At 34.5% G+C, this 13,833-nt stretch overlaps 1 protein-coding gene and 1 long non-coding RNA gene across 3 annotated transcripts in view; one reads left to right on the forward strand and one right to left on the reverse strand.

The window, feature by feature from the left end:
• The window catches only part of sev (receptor protein-tyrosine kinase sevenless), a 215,533-nt gene that overhangs the window by 161,298 nt on the left and 40,402 nt on the right, over window positions 1-13,833 (forward strand). For both annotated transcript variants that reach the window (XM_085810043.1, XM_085810044.1), the window contains exons 21-27: window positions 3,143-3,318; window positions 3,425-3,563; window positions 7,347-7,600; window positions 8,007-8,276; window positions 8,551-8,744; window positions 9,027-9,355; window positions 13,558-13,782. In XM_085810043.1, coding sequence (XP_085666169.1) covers window positions 3,143-3,318; window positions 3,425-3,563; window positions 7,347-7,600; window positions 8,007-8,276; window positions 8,551-8,744; window positions 9,027-9,355; window positions 13,558-13,782 — 1,587 coding nt within the window. The remainder of the gene's footprint in view (window positions 1-3,142; window positions 3,319-3,424; window positions 3,564-7,346; window positions 7,601-8,006; window positions 8,277-8,550; window positions 8,745-9,026; window positions 9,356-13,557; window positions 13,783-13,833) is intronic.
• Window positions 1-13,833, reverse strand: part of LOC118182838 (uncharacterized) — a 312,802-nt gene that overhangs the window by 14,756 nt on the left and 284,213 nt on the right. The window lies entirely within an intron of this gene.

A 13,833-nucleotide genomic window follows, 5' to 3' on the forward strand; every position in this document is an offset into this window, starting at 1 on the left:
TTCTACAAAGGAGGAGCTATATTTAAACCAAACGGAGAAATGTAAAACGTGCGAGAAGGTAGCGCCACCTGTTCATAGAAACAGAAACATGAAAAATTAAGTTAATATTATTTTGAAAGTGCTCAGAAGAACTGGATTGGAATTGAAGTTATTAACTTGTAGAGTTATTTGAAAATTTTGAAGCAGGCGATGTGAAAAATGCGCAATGCGCTGGGACTCAAACCTGGACCTCTCGGAAACGCGTCGATTGTGCTACTGTTGCACCACGAAGCATGCTGAAAAGAAGTAGAAAATACCTTGTAGAGACATTAGGTTATTTGGAAGCAAAAGAGATGAAAAATAAGCAACCGCCTTCGCCGGGAATCAAACCACGGACCTCTGGAATACCGGCCCAGCGTGCAGAACCACTACACCGCGAAGGCACGCTAAGAACTAAGAAGGCGGAAGAAATACCTTATATACTCCCCTTTTAAAGGGCGACTGGGGTTTTTAGGGGACCCAATCGCCAACTCCTGGGTGTGGAGAATCATCATCCAACATTCTTTTAGTTCAGGCGCCACTGTAGAGACATTAGGTATATTTTTAGAAGCAGGGGAATTGAAAATGAGCAACGCCTTCGCCGGGAATCGAACCACGGACCTCTGGATACCGGCCCAGATGCGGAACCACTACACCACGAAGGCACGCTAGGAAGGCAGGAGAAATACCTTATAAACTAAACAAGATAAATCTTTGTGAATGTGAAAAGCTTCAGGGAAATCCAGTTCTCCAACTGAAGGAGCTTTTTGGATAATTTTTGCAAAGCAAACTCTGATTAAGCTCTCAGTTAGGATTAGATTTGTTTATTTCCTCTTTTCGGACATAAGATTCGTATTCCTTGATATGAAACTTTAACGCTGTTTTAGTTAGGCTGGTATATCTAAAATGGTATTTTTTGCTTAGCCGGTTAACATGATTTAGTACGGGGAAGGAAACAAACAGAAAACGGTTTATAGTAAACAATAGTACTAAAATTAGATTCATTGCGCATTATAAGAATATCAAGAAAGGGAAGTGGATTGCCAGTTTTAATTGTTTCCTGAAATAAATCTTGTCTCCATATTGAAAGATTATCCGTGGGTAATCCGCTGAGACCTGTGCTTTCTTGACATTTATATGCACTATTTTGAGGACAAATTAATTGATAAAATATCTTTCTATGTTTTGATTCGCTACATAGTCGACACTTTCGCGATTTTTGTTGGTAATAAAAACTGAACTTTTTGTTGGCTTTTATCTTTTATAAATTGGATTAAACAAGCTATCCAGTTAACTTTTGAAACTGGATCTGACAATATCATAAAACTTGTAAGGGGCGCTGGGCGAAATGAACCTCAGGAAGGGAACAATGAGCTGAAGACTTTTGGAAAACTAGGCACTAAATGCGCACATAGTTTTGAATTGAATGGGATTTCGGTCAAGAAAGAAAAAAATTATTATATGTTATTTTTGCTTTAGATGTTTGTAATATGTAGATAAATTTAGGCCTTTTTCTTATACATACATACATGCTATGTAACTTAATTTATCATATTTACACTGGTTATCATAAAGTAAGGAAAAATTACAAAAATCACTATTACTGAAAAAGTTACATGTAGAATTTAATGAAACTTACCCCCAATATACAACACATAGTAAGGCATCAAATAACATAAAAAGAAATCACCAGACAAATATGGTAGTATAGAAATTAGCACATGTATAAAATGAACAAATCGAAGGTGTCAGTTTGGTATAGGAAAAGTGCCTTCAATATTGAATATGATCGCCTCTAGAAGCAATACAGCACATACAGCGATGTGTGATGCTTTCAATTATGTGGTCTATCAGTTTTATAGGAAGCGAGAGCCATTGCTCTTGCAAAGCAGTTGAAAGCACGACAAGGATCTGAAAGGGGGGTTGAGAGCAGCTAGACGTGTCACTAAAGCATCCCAAACGTGCTTGATAGGATTCAAGTCCGGGGATCGAGCTGGCCACTCCATGCGCATAATTGTTTCCTGTTTAAGATAATTATCTACGATGCGAGCCCTGTGTGGTCTTGCGTTGTCGTCCTGTAACAGGAAAGCACCACCTATTGCATATGGGCGCACATAAACATCAAGAATGTCATCTCTATAAATCTGAGCATTCACGGTTCCCCTTGGAAAGACATGGAGGTTTGTGCGTCCACCCAAAGAGATGCCACCCCAAACACAGACACTGCCCCTTCCGTATGCATCTCTTTCACGGATGTTTGACGGATGATAACGGGTGCTAGGTTCTCTCCATATCAAATAACGCCTACTATCGCTTTCTAGACTAAACCTGGACTCATTTCTAAAGAGAACCGCCCTCCATTGATCAGGCGTCCAGTAGACATGTTGTCTGCCCACTGAAAATGGTCTCTCTTATGGCGTGACGTGAGCGGCACACAAATGGCTGGTCGCCTCGCATACAGACCACCTTCTTGAAGTCTTCTACGCACAGTTGACGTTGATACGAACCTTCCTGGCAGCAAGGGGTATCTAAGAAGAGTCGGAGTAGCGGTTCTATTCCTGCGTGCACATAATGTCAAATATCGGTCATCGGCGCTCGTCGTAGCAGATGGCCGTCCTTGGCGGAACCTCTTAGTGGTTCCGAATCTGTGGTTTGAAATTGCCTCCAAAGTCTATGAACCACAGAAGGACTCACATTTAGCCATCTGGCCACTTCGTTTTGACTTTGTCCTGCCTCTAGTCTCCCAATGGCCTCCATCGCAGTTCTGCAGGCAAATGATGCCTGGAGGTCATTGTTACGAATTGGCTATCTCAGATTTCTGATGTTACTGAGACAGTGAAATATGTGGGCTTGCTCTCAAACGTGGACTTTTATGCTCCTCGCTGATGACGTATTCCGAAAGCAGCGCCACTGATTTGAATATCGCAGTTTTACTCAGCTACTCTTACTTCGCAACATATTCAAATTTTACACGGTTTGCCTTATTTTTGAGGGAGTTGTCGCTATTTTTGTGATTTTTCCTTAATTTATGACAACCAGTATCGTTTAGTTTTATGAACTCTTAAACTAGCTAAATTTAACGCTCTTTTCAAGTGCGTAAAACAGTATTTTGTTATATCTGCAGAAGGCTATGATGAGGACACAGTCAAAGTCGTCCCACATTCAGTTTACGAAGATGAGATTAATATTGAAGGCACATCGGACAGTTTCAATATAACGTGGAGTCCTGTTTTATCTGTGAACTATGGGACTGTGTTCTATGAAATAAGCGTAGATGATGGCGATGAAACCTATAATTTGGTAAGAACCAATAAGTTGTTTTGTAATAAGATTGCTTCTTTCACACGTAAGCCTTTTAAATTGTATAACTTGTATGAATATAATGCAATCTCCTGTTTAACTTCAGGTTACAAGTGACACAGTCTTTGTATATCCTACTATGAAATATCTGTCGCCATATACCCTGCTAAAAATAACGATAAAGGCTTACACCTATTGGGCTTCGTCGAGGCAAACATCAGTATTTTTGCATTCACCTATGTCAGGTATTTATAAACCATATTCTTATTTGAAATGTTCTGAATATCAATATTTACATCTTATGTTAGCCATAGGAAGTATGCACTTCTCCACTTTCAAAGCTCTATGTCTGACTTTGTCTATTTCTAAACTGAATTTCATTTTATTAGTTTTCAGGTATTATAAGTACAATAAAAATTAAATTCTTGCATATTCAAGAATTTGCTTTTTAAAATGATTCTTGTTTGTTAAAGTAAATACCTTTACTATATGTATGTATGACATAAAAGTATAATTTTCTTTAAATCAAAATTTTTCTGTCCAGCTAACTTGTGAATACGTTGTGTAAATTAACTTGTTAATTTTAGTTTACAAATTTCTATTTTAATATAACTTTGTCAGGTTTAAAATAGCTGCTTCGGCGGAAACTGGGATACTTACCTTTTCTTTTCTTTGTTTACGAAGCCATATATAAATACTTTTGCTACAGTATCGCAATGACAACATTTATAAAACTAAAAAAAAAAAAAAAAAAAAAACTCTAAAATTCAGTAAGTTAATTTATTTTCAATTCATTTCCAGTTATTCTCTTAATAAATGAAAGGAATCGTTTTAAATTTAAAAGGTCACTTAAATTTAAAAGGTCACAGCAATCTTTTACAAAAATAATATGTATACAAAAATTTTCCTAAAGTAAAACCAAAGAAATAATTTAAAACATTTAACAGTCAACTAAATCTTCTGAGACCGAGTTCAATAGTGATCTACAAGATGTGAGAGATTTCTTTTACTTGATCTCTTTTTAACGATTAGCCAATGATGAAGTAAATTCAAAACTATCTACTTTAAAATTTAACATTTTATTTTCAGAAAATAGTAAACGAAGACCTATGTAAGCGTTTGAAATCTAGAAGCACTTTTTTTGCTTTTGTATTTAAAAAACATAAAGGAGTAACATAGGAGGAATGAGAACAGGGGAAGAAAAATGACCGTAAATGCTTAAAAAGCTTGAAAGAAAAATTTATGAAGTCGTACCGTCACCTTTCGCTAATATATGGAAAAAAAGAAAAAAAAAAAGGAAAAATAAAAAAATTCCATGTTAAAGCAGAGAAAAGGAATAGTAAAAAAGGTATGAATTTACACGTTTAATAACTGCATACTTAAGAATATATATGCAAAGTTTTCACCTAAGTATCTGATTCAAATTAAACATTTAAATTATGCTGACAAAAGAAAAGTATTTTACTGACTTCCAGACTCCTTTAACGATGTGACCAACTCTTATTTTCTAACACAAATTTCATATTCTTTAGACCAGAATCTCAAAGCCAGATTTAAGATTTTTTTTAATTATTTATTTTATGTCATATTTCATTTTACTTTCTGCTAACGGTTTTGGCAAGATCCCCCAGGTATAAAATGTTGTATATGACCCTCAGGAATTCATAACGAGAATGGAGAGTATTTCAGAAGAATGAAAGAATAGATAATATTTCTTCCAGTTTTGAAATATTTATGATAAACGCCATTATTACAAAGGGAGGAATTTTATTAACAACACAATCTGAAGTGGATAGATACAAACTTCTGTCAATAACAATCACCTTCAAAATATTCAATTACGATTGTAATGCAGAAAGCGGGGAAGATTTATAGACTAATTAGGGAAAAGGGATATTGTAAGAAACACCAGTTTTATATGCATAAAAGTATATTTCAGAGTTAATTGAATGTGGCCACAGAGAAACCAAAAGGAACTGGACAATTCTGCAACAAAAGTAAATCAAGTGTGAGAATCATTGAATATAATACTAGATGATACCGTAGGTCTCGCAAAAAATATTCTCTGAATAAGCTAATACACCACACTATAAGACTTCTCTGATACCAGATTTTTTGACTTAGGCAGATTTAAGCTCCAACTAATAATTGGACAGCAATAATACAGGATAAAATTGGGAGAGGACCTTCTAGACCTCTATACGTTGTAGGGTTTATATTTATTTTAACTAACATTTATTTTAAGTTTAAACTATCTTTCCTGTCAAGCTTTACTTTCCCCTGGAATTGCCAATGCCAGAGTATGTAAATTTTAGTAGAACGCGCAAGGATTCAAATTGTCAGCGGAAGTAATCGGAGTTAAATAGAAGGGAAACGAGTTCGAAAGTGTGCTTTCTTGCTTCACGAGCGGGGAGGTGGCTAGTTAGAAATTGAAGAACCACGCGTTTCGGCCTGTGTGCTTGCCTCGGCAGATTGTTAATCTTTCAACGTAATATTCAGAAGTTTGCTGAATTATCAGCGGTATCTTAGAACGCGGTGAGGTTAGTTACGTTTAGAGAGCCTCGTAGTTAGTCACTTGTTACTATTCTTTTTTTTAGTTTCTTATTTTTATTTTACCGCCGGGTCGGCGTAGTTTGTGAGCGTCAAGAGCACGCATTTGTAATTTCTAAAGTTGAATAAAAAGGGATTTAAGCCCTTCTCAAGACTTTGTCTACTTTCCAGTTCTCAGCAGTCACCACTATTGTTGCGTGCAGGTTGGAAGCGCGCAACATTACAACGTAATACAACACAGCGTTACAGAATATTTAATTAGCTTGTATCATTATATTCTTTCTTTAATTGCTAGAAACATTCTGCTTAAAATCTTTTGTCAAATGCTAATTTTGACGTGAATCCTTTTATACGGGCAACAGACTGTAGATCTGAAAGTAAGACTTATGGAAAGTTTAAAATTTTAATTCTTGGTGACAAAATACAATCAGCTCTGAATCAACCGGGTTACTGGCGAGGACGATCCCCGCATTTAACGTGAAACCACCTTTAATCTTAGGCAGTGAAAAAGGTTCAGAAAAAAGACTTACATATACTTAACATACCTTTTAACAGAAATTACTTACAATTACTACTTAACATAAAAATGCTATCATAAAATGCTTGTATTTTCAAGCAGTTCAAATAAGAGAATTAAGTTAATTTAGCTGCATAAATGTTGGTTTGAAGTAGGAACTTTTCCATTGCACACAATAAACAAACATAGTCTCTTTAGATAAGACCTTTTAATCCATCCCATTTAATGGCACTGTAATCACAATGATAATATTTCTATATTAAACACTGTATTCAGGGGCAGATTTACGACGTGATGAGGCCCACGTCCTGGAACTTTGAGACCCTTCCCATTAAGGCACAGTATATGTTTGCTGTTTCCACACTTTTACACTGGTTTTCCTTGATGGAAAACTGACAAGTGATTTGAAAATCTTCTTGAAAGAGGGCTCCTTACAATTGTAACCTATGAAATCCGGTAAATCAATAACTTTTACTACTTTATAGCAAACATTGTATTTTCGTAACACTCAATCTTGATAGAATATTTTTATTCTTTTTTATCTTGAAGAGCATTTTGTATGACTTGATAGAATTTTGTCTTTGTAAAGTATTCGTAGTTACTTTGTATACTTTTATGCTTAAAGGAAATTTTATAGTTAGATCCTTGCTTTTCGTTTTTTTTTATTATAATACTCTAATAGATAAATCTTTGATGAAAATTATTATAATATAAATAACTCCTTTTGTATTATGGTATAAAAACTAGAAAAGAACGCCGCTTTTGTTAAAAAAAACAGTTCATTAAAATTTCAAGCTCGCGTGTATCCTCGAGAAGGCAGAATTATTATATTATATGTATCTGAAACGAAACATCATATATTTACTGCAATTTCTTGTGTTGTATTGAAATAACAAATGTAACTTCTGAACTTATTAATTAAGTATGATATTTAGAGGGTTGTATTATGTCTTTCTTTTAGTTCCTTCCAAACCTTTGCATCCAAGGATTTTCATAACACACAAATCGTCACCTGTTCATGAAGACGAGGATATTATAGCAGATTTCCGGTGGTCTCGACCAGAAATGGCGAATGGACTTATTGTGAATTACAGAGTTATTTGCTGGTTGAATATAAGCTCTCTTAATGTAACACTGTGTGACGATATAGTAAACGGCAACACACTGCAATTTCAGAGTCACTCATTGATCCCCAATACTACTTATTATTTTCAAGTGAGTCACATCTTAGTTTTATGTTAAGAAATTTGTGGATATGTATTATAGCTTGTTGCACTTCTAAAATTTGTGATCGATAAATTAATGGGTATTTTTCGATTTAGAAATGTAAATTATAAGTGGATTGTTATGGCAGTAATTTTTGAAATGCTACAGTGTTAATCATGTGCGTTTAGAAGAAAGAAATGTTTTACTGTTTAGCAAACGTGTTTTATAAGATGGTAATTATAAATTTTCAATTAAAGATTAATTTACAATAAAAGTCCCCATTTCATTATTAGTCATCCAAGATTCAGACTGCCTCATAAGCATTTGCATATAAAAACATTTCTTTTTGCTTTCTATCATAACTTATCCATATAAGAACTAACATTAATTATTCTTTAAATTAAATTGAATGTAGGTACGAGCCATCACTGATGCAGGTGAAGGAATGCCAAGTGATACTGTGGAAGCTCAAACATCGATTGAACGTCCAGTACCTCAATTATTATTAGCAAAAACTGATGGAGTGAGGGTGGCCGATTTTGATTTTCACGAAGAAAAGCTATTGTATAGCAAAACAACTCATCCTGCTGCAATTGCTTATCTTGCTGAAGAGAAAAGAGTATTTTGGATGGAAGAAGAGGGTGCTATAATGGTCTCTTCATTAGATGGAACCAACATTTCTTTGGTATTTGAATTATGTCCCATTAGATATATTATTAAAAATAAATTCTTCAAGCTATAGCCTATTAGCTAAAGTGATGCTTCGGTTCCTTTGCAAAAAAGTATAAACACAAAGTAAAGATCCAATTGTAATGCAAAATGTAAAAACATAATATGTATGAAATACTAATTAAGAAAAATAGCAAAAGATGAAAGCTTAACTTGATTCAAATTTAAAAGTTAGAGTTTAAAATAAAGAAGATTAAATAAATGCTGAATTTACCATTTTTGATTTACAGATAAAACATTTGGCATCAGAGGGTACCTGCCTAACAGTTGACTGGGTTGGTAGGCAATTGTATTGGGCTGAAGTGAACAAGAAAGAAAGCTCTAGTAGTGTGTGGTCAGTGGATCTGAGCTACAATACGTCTCCTAAACAGATATTTAACCGCTCATCAATAATTAAAAGTTTAGAAGTCGAACCATTTTCCAGGTATATTTTTTTAAACGTGCATCTAGTTATAAAGTTTCTTATTGGTTATAATATTTTACAATTTGGAATTTATTGACATTTCTTTTATTCTTTTTGACCCTTTTCTAGGTATATGTTTTCAGTGCCTATCTAGTTATAATGTTTATTATGAGATTTAATATTTATACTCTTTTGAATTTATGAACATTTCTTTTATTCATTGCATGTTCATTTAGATTCCTTTTCATACCGCCCTTCCCCAAATTTGTATTTCTATTTTTTTAATTTTTGCTTTACTTTCAGATCTTTAATATGGACAATAGTGTCAGGCAATAGCTGCAGTTTAATGATTTCTGATGTCAGTGGATCCAATATACGTCCTTTTTTTTCCTCCCGGGCATTAGAGTATCAAACAAATAAAATGAAAGTTAAAAGAATGACGGGAAAGAATGTGTCATGCAACTGTAATCCATCAATTATGAGAGTCGGACAAGCTATGACAGTTGACAGCACAAATTCGTCGCGGCCTCAGATTCTATGGGTGGATGGAAACTTCGGACATATTTGGTCATCTGATATCAATGGATGTCATTGTCAACTTCTCATAAATACAACCGAGATCAATGTTAATGGTAGGTTTATCGAACAATTTAATTTATAGTCTCTTTTGTTAAAAGCTGCGTGTTAAGAAAATTACATATGTGCTTACTGTTATATTTTATACCATATATTTAAGGACTATAATAGCATTATAATTCAGAAGATATCTACCGTTTTTAATAGAAACACACAAATATATTATTATAAAGCCATTAGATCCTCCAGAGCGAGGAAGCATGAGAAATCAAGTATGCCCTCGCCGGAATTTGAATCGCACATCTTCCAGCTGCTAGGTAAACGTGCTGCCAGATAGACCACGAGGACACACAGGCGAGAATATAATAATTCCTTATATTATGACTAAATGTATTTTTATTTAAAAGTTAGAATTAAATAGCGACATTTTTTTCATTGTTAACTTCGATCGATACAAGAATTTTTAACTTCTTCGGTATTCAATGAAATGAAGTAAAACGATCTCTCTTTTGTATCTGAGTTAATTAAAAATTAAAATTTATACTTAAAAAATTGAGGGACTAGTTAGTTTTAAAAATAACCTCATTATTATAATTAATAGTTGCAATGTGGGAGACTTGCAAATTTCTCTTATTATAATCCAGTTATTCCATCTCATTTTATCCCACTTCTTGATATTGAGTATAATATTCTTTTTAAATTCTATCTGGTCTTTCAGTTTATTCATTTCTTTTAAATGGGTGATAAAAAACTGTAAATATCCCCCTTTCGTTTCATCTATAGAGTTGCTCAAATAATTTCTTATGAAGTAGCCTTCTTAATTATCATATTTATTGCAATTATATCTTCCTTTTATTCTCTTACTCAAATCAGTAAACGCCAAACTGCATTAGAATTTTTCTGAGGAAATTTAGTTCTATTCTTGAAATGAATTATAAGATGTTTAGCAGAAGTTAACCGCAGACCCTTTGACTTTATTGAAGGAGAATGAAAACTAATTTCAAAGACAGCTATGGTTAAATGACATCTACTAGAAATAAAAGGACAACACATTTTTTATAAATTTCAGTTCAGCTGAAACAAGAGAACGTTTGTAATGTGCACAATATACCTTTCGAGAGATTACTTGTTTCCAAAATGGTATTACTTGAAAGAAATAAATTTTGCTTTAAAATTGAAGTTGCCGATTTGCAAGGGCGCAGATAGCTATTCAAATAATATTTTTCAAACTGCTATTCTATAACGGCTTTCTTGAATTCGTTTTTAAAATATAAAACACACATTTCGGCCTACTGAGTCATTAACTACAACTTGGAGACTAAGATATTTTATTATTATGCAACGTGTAATAAACTGATAAAAACCTAAGACTTAAATATACCTTCTGTCTTTTCAAAGCAGTCAAAAGTTGTTATTGATCCTGGATATTATTTCAATAGCCGTGAATTTGCCTTTCCAATCTCTTCCCCAATATTCAAAGATTTGTAAAAATTTGTATTTTAGGAAATAGAAACATCTGACAGAGGCTGTTTACAGAACTTCATAAGAATTTAATTTTGCATTCTATAATTTTGAGGAAAAAACAGGCAAATTATAGAATGCTTATCGAATGATGAAGGACATATTGTTTCATCTACAGGCTACACAGATCTTTCGTCGTAGACTTAAGAGATTTCATTTGATGACTGACTGAAAGATAACTTCTTTTGCATAAGAAACAAAATAGAAAAAGACTTATTTCACACAAAAATGATTACTTAATAAACTATAATGTCGCACAATAATAAAGGGAACATTCTGTTTCTATTATGAAGAAGTTTTTCCTACGGACAGCAGTAGTAACGTTCTATATTGTTACGTTATTTTCTTCCTTCGCGTTCGTACGGGATTCGTAGATTTGGAGTGAATAACGACGACACTTGATGAAGTATCGAAACACACTTTATTTACTAATTAATATAATAGATATTCTCAGGGCAGCTCCAAAATCACGTTGACAGTCGTTGAAGATCTCCTATAAACATGCTGAAACTCAGCGACACAGCCTCCAGGTTATCAGGCTATAACGGTGGAGACAGCTTTACTGCAAAGCACCAGGGTTCAGCTCCCGACTCTGCTCGGTCGTTCTCAGAACTCCACGTACTCTCGACACTCTTCATGCTACAACTCGCGATGCACTAGACGGCACAAAGAGCACAGCTCCCGACTCTTTGGTTCAGTCGTTCCCGAAGCTCAACACGCTCTCTCGACGATGCACTAACCGCGATACACTAAGAGACATTCTTTCGGTGCACTCGACGACCCACTCGCTGCCCGGCTGTCAACTCGATCGACTCCGCACGAACTAACTAACTCGAGACTAACTATCTCGCACTCTAGACAAGGCACTCCCTCTGACTGCGGACCAGCAGGGTTTATATAGCTTTCGGCTTGTGTTTGAGAACATTCTGGGCTAAATCAGTAAGAATTCATTTCAGAAGGTTCTCCATCCGTCCATGGCATATCGCCAATTTTGTCGCCAAATGGGCTATTTCTCGCCAAATGTGGCAACCCTGCCTTCCCTTCCCATTTTATGGCAATCCTAAACTTGCTTTGCGGGGAAACTATCTTACCACACCTGTACATTTCATAACAATATCATTCTTTTGAAGAAAAATATAAAATGGACCTCACTGAACCAAGAATCAGACAAAAATTTGCAGTGATTGTGATCCTCTGTATCAACTACTATGCTGATACTCTAAAAGCAACCATGACTGCGGGTATTTTTGAATTCGAAATTCTGTCATAATGTGGAACAGAAGTTTGCAGAATTTTACTTGCTTCTTATTCGGTGGTTAAAGTTGGTGACAAAATGATTCTTGCAGACAGCATTGATACTTTAACGATTAGTATAATGACCAAACATTAAAACAATAACCCTATTAAATGCGTTTAAGTAAGTTTTAATTTTAACGATCTTTTAAATCTTTTTAAAAAGTGTACTCTTTTTAAAAACTGCATTCTTCGGAGATTTGATTGCATTATGTCCTTCTATTACTAAAGCACAAGAATTGCACAAGGCTCATTAAAATTGCGGTTAATCTATAAAATATTAAGCCTTTATATGCTTGCGGGAAATTTCAGCTTTTTAAAGAATGAGTCTTCTTCTGCAAGATTTTGATTTTAGCTGTAGCGGTAACAATAATGCTAAAATTCAACGTTAATTTTATAAAATGCAGAAGCAGGCCTCCTCCTGCATTCTCCAATTCAGTATCGGTAGTTTCGGTGATTTGTGGCTTACAGCGCAGAAGGAAAACACTATCCCAGTATGTTAGGAAATGAACTTCAAGAGATAAGAGGCCGCAGCATAGTGAAATATAGAACCTTAAACACAGCCTAGTGCTGTCTTGCATCAGCAGTTACGCGCTTGAATACTCGTTTTACATTGAATTATCTAAGCAGGTGGAATGAAAATGGTTATGGCGGAATGTTATGTGTATTCTCAAGTTACAAAATATTTTCATAGTGATTTGATAGACAGAAATATGTTGGCAAGAAATCGTAGCTGTCAGTACTCATAAAGGATTTAATTTGACCTGTCTTTCACTATTTCAACATAAGTTTGTCCAATGCTGCAAGACTACTTCTTCCATCTCAGTTTCAGTAGTATAGGAGAAAAGGAGGTTTTGTGTTTTTCTCCACATGTAACTTAAAAGTGATCCAGTTCCCCTTGAAATATATGCCACGAAGGCGTACTCCCTCCTTAAACAGAAATCCCACGTGTGCTTTGCCTCGTCTAAAATAATCTGAATCTTTCTACAATTTAAGCTAAAATATCCAAAGCCTTGTTACATATTGTTCTTGGAACTTATTACTCTCAGATATGGAGCACTGCTATACGCTCTGTTTTAATGATTAAATGTCAGTTAAACAGCCAAAAGGATCCTTTGGAACAATCTTAACTTTATGGAAAGAACATTTTCTTGAACTTTGCATTTAAACCGTAGCACGGTAATAATGTTACCAAAATAAGAAAATAAGCAAAATTACTTGATTAGCATTTTGACAATTTCCAGTTTTTCTAATTGACACTAAAGCTGTTCTGTAGAATGAATGGGGATATACTTGTATTTTGGGCGCGATAGGTTTTCATGAAATTTATCTCTGCATCGTATCTCTTTAAAATAATACAAAAAGAAATTAGGTATTTTGCTTAAATATGTGCAACATTCTTCTGTATAATTCTACTTTTAATTGAACTAAAATTCTATTTCAGGACTACCTCCAACCTCGTTAACTGTGGACAAATCTCACATATACGTGCTGTATTCGAATAAAACACTTGGTAAATTATATAGTATGAGCAAAGAAAATGAAATTTCAGAGTATTTAACTGAAAAGCCTATTTTCATGTCACACCAAAGAAACCCTATAACAGCAGAAGCAATTACAGGCATCCGAAGTATTCGAGCTATTGGTGGTCATTTACAGCCTTTCCCAAGTAAGAAACTATATAACTAAGACGTTTATACTCAGATAGAGACGAAATAAA

The sequence above is a fragment of the Stegodyphus dumicola genome, chromosome X2, assembly GCF_044657685.1.
Source record: "Stegodyphus dumicola isolate Sdum_Otavi_A_Nest chromosome X2, ASM4465768v1".
In the NCBI taxonomy this organism is placed as follows: Eukaryota; Metazoa; Arthropoda; class Arachnida; order Araneae; family Eresidae; genus Stegodyphus; species Stegodyphus dumicola.